This window comes from Vulpes vulpes, chromosome 11 (assembly GCF_048418805.1).
Source record: "Vulpes vulpes isolate BD-2025 chromosome 11, VulVul3, whole genome shotgun sequence".
Taxonomy (NCBI): domain Eukaryota; kingdom Metazoa; phylum Chordata; class Mammalia; order Carnivora; family Canidae; genus Vulpes; species Vulpes vulpes.
The window spans coordinates 29979551-29998524 of record NC_132790.1 but is presented as its reverse complement, the minus strand read 5'-3'; the positions used below and the strand labels follow the sequence as shown (position 1 = coordinate 29998524).

The following is an 18974-nucleotide window of genomic DNA, read 5'->3' as shown; positions in this document are numbered from 1 at the left end:
GCAAGTCCATGTCAGTTTTTAGAATCTCAGAAATCCAGACTAAGTGATACTTCCCCCTCAAAGACCTTGCAAATTATTGAGGCACTTTTGAATATATTAAAAGGATATATATTCTTTAATTATACAAATGAAACATGTAATGAGCCCAGTATCTTAAACAATCATCATGTCTTTGAGAATAAGTGCAATGTACACTGTATTTTCAAAGTGGCTGTTACCATTTCAGGGTGTCATGGGACGGAAACCAAATACGGCAGCTTTTTGAAGTAAAGCCATAAGAACTTATGTTATGCATTAATAGAAAAGAGGGGGGAAAGCATTGAATAAACAAGCATTTCTGATGGTTGAATTGGTGGGCTTAGGGATAGCATTTTCTTCTTTCTGTAGTGAAATCAAAATTGCCCATCAGTTTAAACCATGCAAATTGCTGCACGCAGGCTCAGCTGGGCTCTCCAAAATGGAACAGCTTATTTTGATAACCAAATAAATTTCCAACAGTTGCTAAGGAAACTAAAGGATTCTTTGTGCAAGTTATTGCATTGAGAAGAACCAGAAAGGTTGGGGGGGGCGGGTGATGTTAGTTGATTAGGAATTTAAAACCTGTGTAGATGGATCTCAGTTCAGGAAAGTGAAGACTATGACTGTGAAGTGCATGGAATTTCAGTTCTTCCAAGTCTCCCTTGTTTGGCCAAGCCATCCAATCATTTTAAGCGGTTCACTGAAAATTTTATTTTATAGACATGATTGCATATTTGTATAGCAATGCTAGAGGAAGCCTGAATCTGTGTATCTTTAAAAAGAACAGGACTGTTACCAGTAAAACTTGCCCTGTGAAACCTGATCTTGCTGTTGGGGGTTCCTAATTCTTGGTACTGTTTGTTACATTTCTGGGGGGCCCCACAGATTATGCAGTGTCCTTTTACATCTGGGGGGGCACAGATTATGTAGTGTCCATTTAGAAATGTCTTGAGACACCAGCCCTTGCCCTTTACCCCTGAGTCCTATTTGTGGGTTCCTACTTCATAAAAATTGTCAAGTTTCTGTACCCCATGATGCTCAGTGGCCTTGGATCTACCTGGCCCAGCATTGATGGTTAGCCTGCTGGGACTGTGAGTCAAGTTGGACTCTTGCTCTTAAAGAGTCAGTGCACTCTACCACCATTGAGGGTGTCTTTGAAGAGTTTTAATTAACCATTTACCAATTTAATGCTTTAAGAAGCCATATTCTAATAAATGAAGAGAAACCCCAAATGGCTTTATCTCTGAATGGTTTCCTTAAGCATTCTGAGCCTCAGTACATACATTTATTAGTATGAGAATTAGCTGAACCAATGTACATAAAGGGGCCCAGCGTGTGGTTAAAGGAATAAATGACAGCTAATACTACTACTACTAATACAACCACTTCTACCATTATTACTATCACTCCTACTACTGTTATTACTGTTGTTATTGTCATCATTATTATTTTCCAGAATATGAGTAGGGATAAAAAGAATTTTATACACAGGGCTTCCCTCCCCCAATTCCCTCCACCCTCTCTCATTACTCTACCATTGGTTGGTCTTGCTGTGTAGTGGGATAGTTTCTATCCTAGTGCTCACAGCTTGGTGCTCAGAATTAAAAACGAAGAGTCTTAGGTTGTAGGATCTGGAAAGAGGAAGACAGGAAGGGGTGGGTGTGGCTTCACTCTGAACAAGTGCTAGCCCAGCCAGTCTCATGCCTCTTTCCCATCAGTCAGAGGTGCTCAGTGGGCTGTAGCATTTCCACCTCCAAAGTCTCCATTTCATCCTTATGTACAGTCCAGTGTGGGTACCATTGACAACCAGAATAGAAGAATGATAAAGCTGAAATCCCTAAATGGGAATCCTCTTTTTTCCTTGAAAACATTGCCTTTAGGCTAGGTGACTTAGCACAAAGGTCACGTTCAAAGTGAAGTCTAGGCCAAGAGAATCAAGGTCCTGGTGAAGGATGTGCCCTAGAACAGAATTTACTCTTTTTCTTTGTATACACACCAATGATAATTATTTCCTACCATTTTGACCCACATTGGTGAAATACTAGAATGCTAGAAAAGAATATTCCCCTTTTATTACTCCCTGGGGAAAGAGCCAAGTTATTTATGCCTCTGAGGCCTGCAGACCTCTGGAGAGAATCTCTGGGCTGGCCTCTGACCTGTGAGGCTCAGAACTTAGCTGATAGAATATGTCTCCTAAAAACATGCTCACTGGAGGGGAAAATGAAGCAGGCAGGGTGCTCCAACAGCATGCCAAAATGTGGGGGAAGCTTTCATTATTTATTCTCAGACATAGGTATTATTTGAATGCAGACAATTCTGAAATCCCATCAGTTCTGACTCCCACCTACTCACAAAGGAAATGAGTCCTTGGAATTAGCAGTCTCGGGCTTATTTCTATGCAGTTTCTAAGAGGAAACTCATAGTTCTGCATCCTTAGCAGAATTATAAGCTAAAGGGTATGCTCTTTTCTACCTAGAATACAAAAGAATTGTGGTATTGGGAGCCCCCAAATCAGATAAGAATGTGAAAGTAGTTCTCTTCCATCCTAATGCTTTGCGGATTTGGCTTCTGTCTTTGAACTTTGAACTACAGTGTGGTGGTTTGCATGTGTCTACATTTTCAAGGTAAAAGTCTGGGGCACATTCCTTCCATAAAAGAATCAAACGCAAGCTCTTTCCCATGCTAATGACAAAATACTAGTGGTGCTTTTATTGAGAGCATGCATTTTAACTTTTTTGTTGGTGTATTTTTAATTAAAATAACATTTAATGGTTGGAAGCTAAAAACCTGATGTTTCTGCCTAGGAGTTTATAAAGGAATGATAACATATGGAGAAGTTTAACATTTAAATTGAATTTTATTATTTAAAACAGTAAAATATTTTATGACTACAACAATGCCCTGCCAAGCTCCATTTCAGCATCAAATGTGCTTTGTAAGGAATCTTACAAAGCGAGGGGAAAAAAAGACATTTTAATTTCTTATTCCCCAAACGCTTTTTATAAAAAAGTTCCCACAAACGTGTTTTCCTTACAAATGGATTCTTGTTCTCTGAAAGTGTCTCTTCAAACATCTCTAACAAAATTACAAATCTTGGAACTAGGATACCCAGGGGGTGCTTCCTTATGACCAATAAGATGTAGTCTACTGGCTTGAGTTTGCCTTGTCAATGTCCTAAAGGTGGTCTTCTAACATCCCTGACACCTCCTTCTGTCCTCTCCCAACTCCTCAGAAGGCTGATGTCTGGTAGGAAGTCAGGTTTATATGTTTCACATGTGATTGTGCCTAATTACTAGATATGGGAAGTTTGATAAGCCGCCTTCCTTCTTGGCATTTCAGGTGCCCCCAGAAAGCTGTCACTCTCCTGATTGGTGACGGAAGTGGGCAAGGAACCATATTTTTTATTCCAGCACCTGTAACCTGCAGAGTCAGGGACCTGGGTTGAATTTCTAAGTGTGACTTAGGCTTTGTGCCTGAACTTGAGAAAATCCCTCAGCTTTACATACCACCCCCGATTTTAGCACAAAAATGATAGAGACCTCCATCCAAGACAAGCATTTTACTTCCCTCCAGAAGTAACCCCTTTTTCATCTTACCCAACCATACTCCTGCTTCCGACATAAACCCTCATCTATATATCTTAGCCTCAGAATTTGGTTTCCAATTATACATAAGCTAGTAAACTTGTAAAACACCTCTTCCACTCAGATCATGCTTCCTACTGCTGGGAAACCATTCTGAATTGGAAATTTAACAACACCTTGTTCGCACTAGCCTTCCTATTTTAGCATGCATGCTTTTACACGCACGCACACACACACACACACACGCACACACACAGAGTATTCTCATGTGACCACAAATGATTATTTTGGGGATCAAAATATATCTTAACAAGCTGTGGAATTATGCAGTATACAGATGGCCCTTTGGGAGGACCCATACTGCTTTGGAAGAATGCATATTTTTAGCAGAACAATTTGAGCATCACTGAAAAAAAAAAGAGTCCTGGATGTTCTTACTCCTCAATGGGGAAGGGGGTTGGGGCCTGGCAGGGGAACATCATAAAGAGAAGTGCAAGGCATATGAGAGTCCTGTTGTTCAGAGGCTCTGACCCCTTATTTCACTTGTGGCTAACTATGTGCCTTTGTCTTCCCTTCCCTGTGTCTTGGTAGGAAAGCCCAGTAGTTTCTTTCCAGAGGACAGTTTTATAGACTCTGGAGAAATCGACGTGGGGAGACGAGCTTCCCAGAAGATCCCTCCTGGCACTTTCTGGAGATCTCAGGTGTTCATAGACCATCCTGTGCATCTGAAATTCAATGTATCTTTGGGAAAGGCAGCACTGGTTGGCATTTATGGCAGAAAAGGCCTTCCTCCTTCACATACACAGGTAACTAGAATGCCATATCCCCTGCTGATCTCTGGGGGCTCCTACCTCACATCTTAACCTCGAGTCAGGAAGTCTAATGCTTACACCTGGAGCCTTATGTTTGAGGGACATTTCATGTATTTTATAGCCCATTCCTCCATTTGCCCTCTCTAAGACCCCACCTTTCTGATGAGTAGTGTTATATCCCTGGGTTTTTATAAGAAGAGGGAATTTTAGGAAATATTACAATAATTTTTCTACTATTACACAGTCACCTACGTTAAATGATCCAAGAAATGTAATCCGAAGAGAAAAGCAGGCACTTTTGAGTCAGGCAGATTTGAGTTTGAATCCTCTCATTATCAGCTATGAAACCTCTGGCCTGGTACTCATCCACCAAGAGCAAGTTTCTAATCTCTCCAGCGGCGACAACAATACCCACTTTGCAGGGCTGTTGCAAACAATCCGGAAGAACATTTATAAGGCAGCTAGTGCAGGATCAGGCTCAGAATACATGCTACTTCCCCAGTCTCTTACATTCCTTCTGTCCTTTGGGGGTTCACTCTGCCACAGGCATACCAGAAACACCTCCTAACAACTCATCCAGGATGATTGACATATTACCAGTCATGATGGATAAAGAACCGACTTGTTCAGGTCCCCCTCCCCAGCTCTGGGATCAGAATAACATAGATCAGGGGCATCCGTCAGATATTGCCAGGCCACACGCGGCCTGCCTAGCCCAGTCGTTATGGAAGAGTTCCAGGGGAAAGCTACGTAGATGGATTTGCTGATGGTGGAATCATAGGAAAAGAGAGCCTGGGCCCCGCTTTCTTTGTAGAACAACGATCCTAAGTCCTGGACTTCATGCCTGGACTTCATTTATACACGAAATAGAATAGCTTAGTTTTTTTTTTTTTTTTTAAGAAGATAGAGGTAGGTAGGTAAGTAAATAGCTAGCTAGCTAGTAGACAGATAGTTGCTCAATTTGCTTGCTAGTAGGCCAGTAGGACTTAGCCATTTACCTATTGTTAATGCTGCATGATTGACTTCCCTTGAGTCTCAGGCTGGCAGGCTCAGATCAGTCAGCGATTGTATCTGACACAGCATGTAATTACGGATAGAATTTTGAGCTAATCCAGTTTCGTTCCCCTTAAAACTGCTCCCTTAAACTGGAGTGTTTAGAAAGAATCATTGACAACAGGAAGATAGTAATCAAATTTTCATTTGCACTTGACTGACATTTAAGACCTGTCCAGTGCTCCAATGCCAGCCCTTGAGCCCTGGGATTTCCACTATCATTTGCCCAGAGCTGGAGTTCAGTCATTAAGTGGTTGGCTTTCTGATCACGATGTGCCCACTATTAGAAAAGCATGGTCGTCTTGGTTAGACTCAGTCAGATGAAGACTGCCCACATATACACCACATTAAAGGAAAATGAGACTGAAAAATAAATCACTAATTATGCTGCTCTCACAAGGGAATCTGTAGAGTATTACCATGAAAACGGGTCTAGGGAGGAGTTGAAGTTGGTGGATCAACCTTCATGTGGCTTTAGCTTTTTTGCCTGTGCTTAGATTGGGTTTCTTGTGTGCTCCCGAGCAGAAGTGTGAAGAAGGAATCTAGCATTGTGGTGAAGCAGACACACTGGTAATTATGCTCTCTTTGTATTTAGTTTGACTTTGTAGAGCTGCTGGATGGAAGAAGGCTCCTAACCCAGGAGGCACGGAGCCTGGAGGGACCCCAGCGCCAATCTCGGGGTGTCGTCCCCCCATCTAGTCATGAGACCGGCTTCATCCAGTATTTGGATTCAGGAATCTGGCATCTGGCTTTTTACAATGACGGGAAGGAGTCTGAAGTGGTTTCTTTTCTCACCACTGCCATTGGTAAGGACCCTTCAGCCCTCTGGGGTCTGTGGGATCTTGTTTCTTTGGGGACTCGGGATTCTGAGGATTGGAGCCAGCAAGGGAATGTGTCTTCCCCACAACTGTCAATGCCACCTGGAGTCTGACATGAGTCCATCCTGACTGGGCTTGCTAGACAGGAATGGGAGTGGGAACCAGGGGAATGAGGGAAGGGAGGGGCTGGCAGGCCCACTGCCTTTCTTGTGTTATCGGTGGACTAGCTGCTACATTTAAAGACCAAGGGGGTAGAATTGACAATGAGACAGGAACCCTTCCTGACCAGCCTCCAGACATGGAGGCAGCATCTCTTTTCTTATCACTTCTCTCCAACACCTGTATTTGTTTTTAGAGTTTCCTTGGCTCAACTCATTGATTTGTGATTTGTGTTTTTTGCTTTTGAGTGTGGCTTCTTGTGTATTTGTTTTGGTTTTGGGACTAACTACCCATGGCGGGATTGAGAAAAGAAGATGGAAGGCTCAGAAGGAGAATGAGAATGGCAGAGCAAAGGCCTGGATGAGCCGTGCAATCAGTCAGATTGGGGTTCTGTTCAGAACAGAGACGTCTTGATCTCTAACAGAGAGCGGACTCCAGTGTTTATAATGGTGCTTAATGCCTTCTCTATCCCTCATCATAGAAGAGGGCCACAGCTGTCAGTTCAGACTGAGCCCCTAGGCCACCCCAAAAGCCCATAGGTGTCTGGGACCCTGGCATCTTGTTCTAAGGAATTTCGCTTTACCTGCACATCCCATAGAATTTGTCTCCTCCTCAGATGGCCATAGGACACAGTGGTCTCAGTGGTTCAGGTCAGAAAACATTCATTTTGCATTTATATTGGAAGCATTATGACATGGCCTGGAGACAAAATCCCCCACAGGAAAATAAAACTTACAGAAAATAAAACTCCACTAGCTAGAATGCTTGGAAGTAGGGCTTCTGCTTAATGAAAAGCTTTATGTGGTATAGAGTTCACTGCAAAACTCTGTCTTAGTCCTTGGCTGGGACTCTCTGTGACATGGAAAAAAGAATTGAATAAAGACCTCTGAATCTGGTCCTTGGTCCAAAACTCCTGCAAAATCCTGACTCCTCCTTCTAAACAGTAGTAATCCTTTTCAGGCCATTCTCCTCTCATTTGCAATTTTACCAATAGTGTCAAAGATTACCTTCCTATTAAATGCAGGTATGGTTGGGATCTCTGGGTAGCTCAGCGGTTAGTGCCTGCGTTTGACCCAGGGCGTGATCCTGGAGTCCTGGGATCGAGTCCCATGTAGGACTCCTTGCAGGAAGCCTGCTTCTCCCTCTGCCTGTGTCTCTGCCTCAATCTCTCTCTCTCTCTCTCTCTCTCTATCTATCTCTCTATCTCTCTCTCCCTCTCTCTCATAAATAAATAATTTTTTTTTAATGCAGGTATGGTTGATACACTCCCTGCAGGCTCAGTGGCCTACCCTCTTGGCCAAATGAGGGCGGTGGAGGCCATCTGCCTGCAGGAGCTCTGCAGGAGGAGATACCGTTTTGTGCCGTCCTTGATTTGGAAGCGTGCACCCTACCTGCTGGTCTCTGAGAGCCCAGAGGGCGAGAACTTTGACACAATCTTCTCTGCCCCCTAAATAGGCAGCTGAGGCCCCAAGGCGCAGGGTCACCCCGTCGATAAGGGCGTGAGCAGGAGCATGGTGTTCATTCTGCTCAGCCTCCCCACAGCAGGACTGACAGCAGCCATGGCCCCAGGAGTCCTAGTTTCATCTCCTAATGCCTCCTTTTGAGGTGCACTGGAAAGCATGCTCAGTTCTGAATCTCTGCTGCTAACTGGGGTTTTGACTCTGCCCAAATCACTGAAGTTTTCCAGCTCCTGGTTTCTCGAGGGTCTGGATTTGAGGCTGCCACTGGGTGGTTCCTGGTGACCTGCAGGCTATCGGCGCAGCCCCATACCCTGTCACTGGAGAACCACTTGGGTTTGCCAGGCTCCAGACCCTGTTTTTTCTCTTTCTGGGCACAGTGGCTTCATTTGAAAGACATGGGTTATCAAGTCATTAATGGTGCCCGAGTTAAAGCATCATGGTCTCACAGCCCGATTTCACTTAGGCATGGTTTGCAATCGTGCTTGCTCAGAACTAAGATCTCTTACAGTCAGAACCCTTTATTTTTAATAACTGAGCGTAAATATGAAAGGATATTAATATAAACCCCCAAAGAAAGCTACTTTTAATTAGATGTGCCTCTCAAAGAAGTAAGGTGTCGGTACAGTTTGGTACTTTTGCCAACTTCTGGCTTGTCAAAGCTCGCTAACCCATTTTGCCATAATTAAGGTAAGGGTCTTGCTTTTTCCTCTAGTTCTTCTCTTCTTACCTTAATGATGAAGTCTGCTTTCACCTCCCTTAACCCTATAATATCTTTTAGAGCAGATAAGCTGTTCTGGGCTGCTTAGAGTATTATAAACCCTTGGTGTCTTGTTAACATACAGATTCTACTTCAGTAGATCTGGGTGCATCCTTAGAGTCTACATTTCGAACCAGCACCTGGTGATACCAATGCTGCTCATCTGGGGACCTCACTTTGAGTAGCAGGGGGTTACAGTATCTTACGAATGGTCTCAAGCATTGCTATGCAAAGCAGCCACCCAGAGATCCAGTTTAAAATTCAGATTCCTGGGCTCCATGCCCAGGAATTATGACCCACTGAGCCTTAGGTGGAGCCTAGATAATCCTGAGTCCAGTGATCTATCAACTAAGCTATGAGAACTGTTGCCTCACGAGCATGGCTTTCTCTTCCTTCCTCTCCTTACCGTCCCCCGTTAGCTCTGTGACAATAGTCAGGTCACCCCTCTGAGGCTCATTTTTCTCCTATGGCAAATGAAATAACAATAGTACTCTGCAATCCCCATTGTGAAGATTAGAGCAGATACAAAATGCCTAGCACAGGCTTTGGCCTGATAAGCACCCAATAAATGGAAGCTCATTATATTCTTTTCCCGCCTCCTTCTCCTTCCACCTTTCTCTTGCTGCCTTTTGGACTTGTCTGTCTTCCTTCCAGCTACAGTGATTGTTTAATGAATACCTTTTTTCCCCCCCCTTTAATTCAAAAACAGACAGATTCTGATGTTGCTATTAATCCCTCTCTCCCCAAGAGTCCATGGCATTGAGTCTCAGCTATCTGTGATTGTTACCTGTGAGCTCTGAGTTGTAATTTGTCTTGGCAGGTTAATTAAAAGTTTGGGTCTTGTTCTAGTGAACTCATTATGGTCCCAATATACAACTGTAACTCTCAGGTTTGCTTAACACACAAACTGGAATATGACCCTCCCTTCATTACATGTTGAAATGCAGATCTAGAATTTAAGAAGATCTGAGATGTCAGAATCCAGGGTATTTATGTCTGTTTGTAATTAAGCAACAGGGGAAATAATTGGGTTTAATTTAACAAATGGCTATATTGTGTACATTTTTGCTTTTCCCTCCTTTTAATGCAATCCAGCTGATGATTTTAAATTACACGAGTTTATCTTCTGCCTTGAAAAAAAAATCTAAAAGCACTTTAATAACTGTATACATAAATATATACACACAGAAACCTGATGTTGACTGAGCTCCCTCTGAACTAGATGCATTTACACACACACACACACACATGCACATGCACAATACCCAAACCGAGCAAGTTTAGAATAAAACAGGGCATCTGTTTTTAGAAATAACAGTTTTCCCCCTACATGTGGAGATCCAGAATTTGAAGGTCATGTCGTTTCTGGTCCTGGCTCTCCTGGGAGTGAGCAGTCTTGCTGACCCTAAGTGTTGAGTGAAGCAGGCTGATATCTACCAGTAGCTGAAATATAATTCACTAGTACTGTTTACAAAGGGCTTTAAATATATTCTTTAAGCCTCTAGATAACTCAGTGAGGTGATTACTCTTATTTTTACGATCACCCTCTATTGCCAAGGAGGAAATTAAGGTTCAAGGGATGGCAAAAAGAAAAGCTAGGACTTGAATTTATATCTGGCTGACTCCAAGCTTGGGCTCCTCCTTCCTTAGCATTCAGCCTCCTTCCCAGAATCAGTTCAGGTTTGGAGTGTGACACCCCTCTTTCCCACCTATCTATTCATTCAACACATACTTAGAGCGTACCTACTGTGTGCTGGGGACCACACTTGGCTCTTGCTACATGTGCTTTCATCCTCACAAGAACCTTAGACTCTATGAGGTTGATCTCAACTTTACAGATGAAAAAATTGAGGCTTGAAGAGTTTATTTTTTTTAAGATTTTATTTATTTATTCATGAGAGACACAGAGAGAGAGGCAGAGACATAGGCAGAGGGAGAAGCAGGGTCCCTGCAGGGAGCCTGATGTGGGACTTGATCCCAGGACCCCAGGATGCCCTAGGGTGTCCACTGAGCTACACAGGTGCTCAAGGCTTGGAGAGTTTAATTGGCTTTGCCCAAAGTCATGCAGTTGGCAAGGGCAGGGTTAGGAGGGAAACTTGCTCCCCAAATCCTGCTCTCTCTCCCCACTCTGCCCCACGGTAGCTTACTCTGCTGTGACACTATTAAATATTTTATTTCCATTTGTATTATATGGAATTTAATTTCCCTTTTATTAACTTGCTTCCAATATAAGTAAGCATCTTACATTAACCCAGGAAAGTTTCCTTGCAAAGTCATTAAAAAGACCATGGGCGGGGGGGGCAAAACCTCACAGCATCCAAAACTTTAAAAATAAAAATATCTTCATATGCATTGCTTGTAGCCCCCAGACCTGACAAGTCAATGATGCATTGTTTTGGAGAGCATCTTACATTTTAGTTTTGGTTGATGCCAAGGCGTAAAGGACAGATCAACCTGATGTTGTGGTGGTGATGAGCCACAGCTGGAAAATAACAGCGATTCCCCACAGTGGATTTAGAAACGTAGAGGAAAGAAATGAGAATCATTGGTAGCAAACATAGAACCTGGCGATTTTTATGAAAAACATACCCTGGTCTTCCTAGTCTTGGATATTCATGCTAATTAAAGAGAAACCTTTTGTTCATGTCCAGGAAGCTGCCATACATCCCCCTCTGTCCAGGGACTAGAAGCAAATTTAGTCTCTCTCTCTTCCTTGTTCTCTCCTTTCTCCAACAAGTAGTAGGTTCCTGCTTTTTCCCAAAATGCCGTAAGGGCTGGAGGAAAGCAAGGGTGTGTCCAACTGGATGGGCCAGGGAGAGCTGTCTGGAGCAACGACATTTGATGGGATCCTAAAGGATGGATGGAATCTCCACATTTATTTATTTATTTATTTATTTATTTATTTATTTATTTATTTAAACTGGAAGATCACACCTCCTTTTTTTTTTTAAGATTTTATTTATTTAAAAAAAAAAAGATTTTATTTATTTATTCACGAGACACACACACACACACACACACACACACACACACAGAGGCAGAGACACAAGCAGAGGGAGAAGCAGACGCCATGCAGGGAGCCCGATGTGGGACTCGATCCCGGGTCTCCAGGATCATGCCCTGGGCCGAAGGCAGGCGCTAAACCACTGAGCCACCCAGGGATCCTTGGAATCTCCACATTTAAAGGAAGAAAAGGAAAATAGGAGGGGAGCAGACATTGCTGAGTTCATTCCAGGCAGTAAGAACAGCATGAGTGAAAGGTAGATATGTGGAAACTGAAGCTGGCTGCAAGAAGCCAGAAGTTCTGTGTGACCAGAACCCCGGATGCCTCAGGAGGGATCAGGGAGTTAGTGGGGAGAAGCTGGCATCCTCCCTAAGGCAAAGTTCACTCCTCAGGTATTAGGTGCCATTGTGGGCTTTTGAGCAAGGGAAGAAGACAAGGAAAGCCAGAGGATTTATCTCACGGGGCCCAGAACAAGAGCTCATTAATTTATATAACCAGAGGAAGTTGCTGGGATTGAGCTTTGTGATTTCATGAGAAAAAGAAGGGAGGGAAGGGGGGGAGGGATCCAGGAAGGACAGGAGGCGTGGGTCAAGGCTGCTGGTGGTAGTTTTATGTGCTGTGCCTATTCCCCGTTCCTTCTTTTCCCTAGACGTAAAGACTTTCACATAAGCTGCTGTCTTCCAAGGATAGTCAAAACTGGGTCCTTGATAATCTTCCAGACGCCCCCGGACAGTACCATTGCTCTACTTTTCCTCTGTTTTGATCAGATAAGACTACCGTTCGTTACCCTCTGAGTGCATTTGCAAGCATCTAGAGAGAAAAAGCCCTGACATCATATAATTCTACCTTGCGTAAAAACCTGCACAACTTCAAAGAAAGGACTAAGAAAAGTGATTGCAGAATGAGTTTCGGTTTTTAATAAGCCCTGCCCTCACCATTCCCCACACCCCCTTCCTCTGAGTCATAAAATATAATACAGTGGTGAGGTATCGAGGTCTCTCGGCAATCCGCTAACCTTCTTGTAAATGACATTGGCAGCACTTTGTGAAATTTCCCCTGGAAACACGTCTTTGGAAAAGTGCCCTGTGAGTTCACCTCTCCCCGGTAACAGCGATTTGTTCGGAGCAGTCTGGTATAAGCGGAATGAAACCCGTAGGCCGAGGGAGAGCTCAAGTCAGCACGTTGGGGACAGACGGTGGCAAAAATCTGTTTCGTGGCAGAGCTAGGAATATCCAAGTGCTCCATCCACAGACTGGGGACTCGCCCTGCAGGCAGCTGACCCTGCTCCCCCAGGACCAACCGGGGGACAGCACCCCCCCGCCCCTTCCCCCTATTCTCTCCCCACCCCTGGGTCTGCCTTAGACTGCTGAACCTTCTGAGTTTTCTGGGACCTGCGACCTCAAGGGCAAGAAAGAAGACAGGATAGCTCAAGGACACAGGAGGTACCAAGGAGTAAAGCTCGTCTCCTGTGAAAATGGTTGGAAATGTGCTTCGTGTGCCACTAACGACATCACAGCCAGCAGGGCTCCGGCGTTCTCATGCACACTCGGTTTAGGGCGCCCATCCAGGGCCGGTACAGCATCCAGTGGTAGTAGAGTCAGGGACCCGCCCTTTCCACCCCTTGCACCCTGTTGTCCTCAGCTCTGGCTGCTGTTTTCATGCCCACACCCTTGTGGTCCTAGCATGGCTGCCACAGCTCCATGACTCGTCTGCATATCAGGCCGGGGAAAGAAGAAAGGAGAAGGAAGCAGGGAAGCCACATTCTTCTTGAAACATCCAGCTTACATTTCTTTGGCACAGCTGCATCGCTTTGACACTCAGAGCTGTGAAGGAGCCTGAGGAAACAACCGTTTGTAGCTTACCACATTGACACTCTAATCAAAAATTGGGGTTCTCTGGGAAAGAGGGAGAAAGTCTGTCATAGGCTTCACTGAGTCCATTTAGTTCAGCAGTTACCCACTGCGAGCCCCTTGGTGTGTGCCAGCCCCTAGCCTGGGCATTTAGCTGCAGCCATGAGGCAGACACAGTACTTGGCCTTGAGATTCTCATGAGCTAGTAGTATGTGAGGCTGAGATTAAGGAGAGGCCACCCACGTCCCGGATGAGGAGGGAAAAGGCTTAGTTCAGTCTCTTTACAGCACCAAGGAACTAAGGACTCTTGTGTTACTCCTTGAAGCCCCTTGCATGATGCTTTGAAAGGGATGGACAGGGGGCACCTGGTGGCTCAGTGATTGAGAATCTGCCCTTGGCTCAGGTTGTGATCCCGGGGACCTGGGATCGAGTCCCCGCATTAGGTTCCCTGCTTCTCCCTCTGCCTATGTCTCTGCCTCTCTCTGTGTCTCTCATGAATAAATAAATAAAATCTTTTTTTAAAAAGTTGGGAGGAATTACAGGATGAGCAGGTCCAGAGGGGTTGAAGGCAGACCTAGACACTATGTTCATTCTCTCATCCAACTAGTATTTACTAACTGCCTTTTATACACCATGTCCTGAGCAGGCATTAATATTAGTCCATGGTATTTAAAAAATAGTCATGCTTCCTGCTTTTGTGTCATTTATAGGTATGCTCAAGACAGTTTGAGATAGTCTTAAGTTTAAACACAGTCATCAAATATATATGTAAACAGGTAATGGTAAATGGTATATACTCATTGAGGCAAAGAGAACAAAGTACTCTAGGGAAACAAACAGGAGAATTAATTTAGATTGCTGGGGCGGAGGTAGGAATACGAATTGTTTAGATGAAGGTTAGGAGAAGGAATATACCAGCAGAGGCAAGAGCATATGCAAAGGCCCTGGGATAGGCAACAGCTGGAAGTCCTCAAGGAACTTTAAGATGATCACATTGTGGGGTGTAAGGATGGATCAGAGGGCCAAATGGTTTTGGATAAGGCTGGAGAGGTGCCAGGAGCCAGACTGTACAGGGATTTAAAATGGCATGTGAAGAGTTCTGTTTTTTAATTTATCCTAAGGGTAATGGGAAGCCACTGTGAGACTTTAAGCTACAGTGACCTAATCTGATTTACATATTTGAAAGTTTCTCAAGCTTTGGAGCTGTGACTCCAGTGAGGAGGCTGTGACAGTAGTCTGGGTAGGGACTCAGGCTGGAAGCCTTGGAAATGGGGATATAAATGAACACATTTGAGCTTGATACTGGTGCTTGGCAAACCCTAGGTACTAAGCTGATGTTTTCTGAAGGAAAAGATTAAAGCAGGAGAGAAAGGGTTGAGAAATGATCTGTTTCAAGGGCAAGTAAAGCCATGCAGCTGGAAAAGGAGCCTGTGAAGGTCAGAGAGCTGGAGGGAGAGAACCAGAGGAATGTGCTGGCAAGAAGGTCAGTAGACAGAGTCCAGGTATTTTAGGACAACTGCTTCCCCCATTTCATCATTTCAGCCATCTTCCTCAATCCATAGCCAGAACTTCCACTCACTCTTGGCTAATGTTTCTGCCACTTTGAGATACAGAATGCCAAGAGCCTTTGCAAGCCATTTATTTTATTTTATTTTTTATTAGAGAGAATGTGTGCACGTGCATGAAGACGGGGGAGGGGCAGAGACTGAGGAAGAGGGAGCGAATCCTAGGCAGGCTCCACATTCAGTGCAGAGCCTGACACGGAGCTCAGTCTCACAACCCGGAGATCATGACCTGAGCCAAAACCAAAAGTTGGACACTTAACCAGCTGAGCCAACCAGGCACCCCAAACCTGTTATTTATTTAAATCACACTTTTAGGGGATGCCTGGGTGGCTCAGTGGTTAAGCATCTGCCTTCAGCTCAGGGCGTGATACTGGAGTCCTGGGATCGAGTCCCACATCGGGCTCCCTGCGCGCAGCCTGCTTCTCCCTCTGCCTATGTCTCTGCCTCTGTGTGTGTGTTTCTCATGAAAAATAAATAAATAAATAAATAAATAAATAAATAAATAAATAATAACTAAATAAATAAATACACACTTTTAATGATAAAATGGAGGCTTAAAGAAGTCATGTGCTTTGTCCAAGGACACACAGCCTCTAAGCAGCAGAGCGAGGATCACTGCTCTGTGGATTGAGTACCAGTTCTATGCCAGGCACTGTACTGGGGTGTTATCATTCAGTTCCCAAACCACCTGTGATGTTAGATTATGTGTGTTCCCACGTTATAGGTAAGGAAACGAGGCTCAGAGATGGAATGCTGTTTGCCAAGATCTCATACACAGGAAATAGCAGGGCTAGGTTGGCAATCCAAAGCCCATGCTTTCTCCTGTATCTTAGTGACCAGGTTTCTAATGTGTGATGACACCCACAGGTGTGCCTCCACACGCTCACAACAATCATCAAGATAGATAGGGTCTTAGAGGTGATGGCATTCACACCTCCTAGATTCACAGTATGCCCAGCAGTGTGCCCGCCATCAGCAGCTGCAGAGGACCCATCTGCCTTGCTCTATATATCCTGACCTGTCTTTAGTCCTGCCAAAGGAACCCCTACTCCAACCTCTGTTCAGATGAAGTTTCTGATAAAAGATATTTCTCTCTTGATGGTTTAGTTTTTGAGGTAGTGATGGTTTTGTTTTTATAAGTGATGACTTAATTTTTTATATTCTGATAGCTCTTTTCTCACAGTTGATAAAGGCAGTTACTCATCCTCATCTCGCCAGCTGGCGTCTCTACTACAGAGCAGTGCCTTTCAGAGGACTCTCACCCAGTGGTATCTTTTCTCTTTCCCTTTGCGATATCACTGATACACAGGATCTGATGGAATATGTGGCCCCCAGTTCTGTAACACTTTTTTAGGAATAACCCTAACCAAGTCTGAGGTTGGTGGCAGATAGTTGAAATTGTCACTGTGGTCAGAGAAGTGGTGTGGCCTAGAGATAGGACAGAGGCTTTGGAGTCGAACAGACCTGAGTTTGAATTCTGACAGTACTGTGTATAAGCTGTGGGACTTTGGCTAAGTCTGAGCCTCACCCAACTCACCTGTAATTAGAAATAAAGCTGACTTTAGGGAGTCTGAGAGTGACACGAAAGCATGTAATTCATGGTACATTCTTTGCATGTTTTAAGTGTCTCTTGTTCAACATTTGCTGATCATCTGCTTTGCTAAGTGCTAGAGATTCATCAGTGAATAAAAAGGATGCCTTGCCCTCTGAGAGCCTATAATCAACTTGGAGAGCTGACCCTTTCATAAATAACTCCAGTGCAGTGTAGTCCGCACCAACGGAGAGGTCTGCAGAGTTCCCATGGCAGCAGAGAGGAGGACAGTTCCCCCTGCCAGGGAGTTGCAGGAGGAGGTAGTGAAGCATAAAGCACTTGCACTAATAAATGTGCTGAGTGAGCTGGGAAGCGGTATACAAGTTATGGGAATATAGAGAAAGAGCTACTCGGCAAAAAAGAGAAATTGAGATAAGATGGTAACTGTCTCCGCTCAACCTCGGAGATAACCACAGAGGACTGGGCAGGAAGGAGCCATTATTTGAACTTAGAGATGAGGAAGTAGTCTGTGACAGTGGCTCGCTCACATGAGGACACGAAGCCAGGTCTTCCGAATACAATCCCCGTGACCTCTCCTGAGCCCAGTTGCCTGGCATAGTACTCTGAACATGGCAGACCTTCGCCAGATGGACAGTGAGCACCAAGTGGAAAGGTCAAAGATCACAGATGCTCCCTGAAGCCTAGATCCTTCTTCCATGGACATGAACTTTATGTGAGCAGCTCTGAAGGAAAGAAGCTCCAACTGCCAGTTCACGGTGCTGCCAGGCTCTCGGTTGAGGGATGTTCTTTCTGTCCAGGGAGACCTCTGCATTCCAGAGCTGCTGGATTCAAGGGGCAAAGCAGCACTCAGACTGATTCAAGTCTTAGGGTCTTTTTGTGCCAGAACTGCTGCAGCTCAAAAATGGAAATGTGGGTTCCAGAACATTCCAAGGCACTAACCGTCACTTGTTCTTTTTTTTTTTTTTTAAGATTTTATTTATTTATTCATGAGAGACACAATGAGAGAGAGAGAGGCAGAGACAAAGGCAGAGAGAGAAGCAGGCTCCATGCAGGGAGCCCGATGCAGGACTCGATCCTGGGACTCCAGGGCCACGCCCTGGGCCGAAGGCAGGCACTAAACTGCTGAGCTATCCAGGGATCCCCCACTGTCACTTGTTCTTATAAACTGATCTTCCAGTTCCACAGGAAACTTCTCAAATGTCCCATTTTCTAGTTCCAGGTCTCGTCAGTTTTGTATACTCGCCCCAGCCTCTCCAAACTATTTGGCTAAATGAATAGTAGTAATAGCTATTATTTATTCAGTGCATACTGTATCTCAGTATATCTTAGATGCTTTACATAAACTATTTCAGATGCTTACAATAAGCATACAAAGTAGGCATTTTTCCCCAGAGGGAAGTGGAGCTCTGAGGGTCTAAATGTCTAAGCTGAAGTCCCATACCCAGTCAGTGAGGAGCTTGAATTCGAATCCAGGTCTGTCTGGCCCCAGTGCCCACACTCTTTCATACCATGCCTCCGTGGAAGAGTACCTGATGTATCTACTGGGAGTGGGTAGAGGGCATGAAGGGGACAGTTCTCAGAGACGAGCGTAGAAAATGAGCTTAGGGACAACTGGGACAGCTTCATAGACCAGTTTAGAAGTCTGGTTTTGAAGGCATTGGGGAGCACAGGACAGTTTTTGAGCAAAGGTATAGCATGATTCAGGTCTTGGATAGATCTCTTCGGCAGTGGTATATACAAATGGGTTGGTTTCTCAGATGAAAATAGGGAGACCAATTGGAAAACTGTTTCAGTAACCAGTAGGGTTAGATGAGGGAAAAGGGCCTGAATTGGAGCAAATTTCACTGCTTTGTATAAAGCAGGGGATGCATTGCAGGACATTATAGGCTGGTTTTCTTGACCACTTGTATTTTAGCTGTAAGGGAGAGGCATGAAGTTTCAATCTTGAAGCATGGATACATAGCGATAGCATTAATTAGGTAGTGAGGAGGAGGAGGAGTTGGCTTGTGAGGGGAAGGAAGTACAGGAGGTAAATTCACATTAGATTTGAACTAAGAGGCACCCTGGGTGGGTCAGTGGTTGTGTGTCTGCCTTTGGCTCTGGTCATGATCCTGGGGTTCTGGGATCGAGTCCTGCATCAGGCTCCCCACAGAGACCGTGCTTCTCCCTCTGCCTATGTCTCTGCTGCTCTCTTTGTCTCTGTGTATCTCATGAATAAATAAATAAATTCTTTAAAAAAAAATATTTGAACTGCTAATAGGATTTCCAAGTGGATGTTAGTTGTTGACAGTCAATGGGCAGATGGATAATAGATATTGATCTAGGGATAGCTCTGACCTGGA

At 44.5% G+C, this 18974-nt stretch overlaps 1 protein-coding gene across 12 annotated transcripts in view; it reads left to right on the top strand.

Annotated features, from left to right (window-relative positions):
* Positions 1 to 18974, top strand: part of TENM4 (teneurin transmembrane protein 4) — a 2793707-nt gene that overhangs the window by 2605996 nt on the left and 168737 nt on the right. For all 12 annotated transcript variants that reach the window (XM_072726015.1, XM_072726027.1, XM_072726024.1 and 9 more), the window contains 2 exons: positions 4194 to 4408; positions 6063 to 6273. In XM_072726015.1, coding sequence (XP_072582116.1) covers positions 4194 to 4408; positions 6063 to 6273 — 426 coding nt within the window. The remainder of the gene's footprint in view (positions 1 to 4193; positions 4409 to 6062; positions 6274 to 18974) is intronic.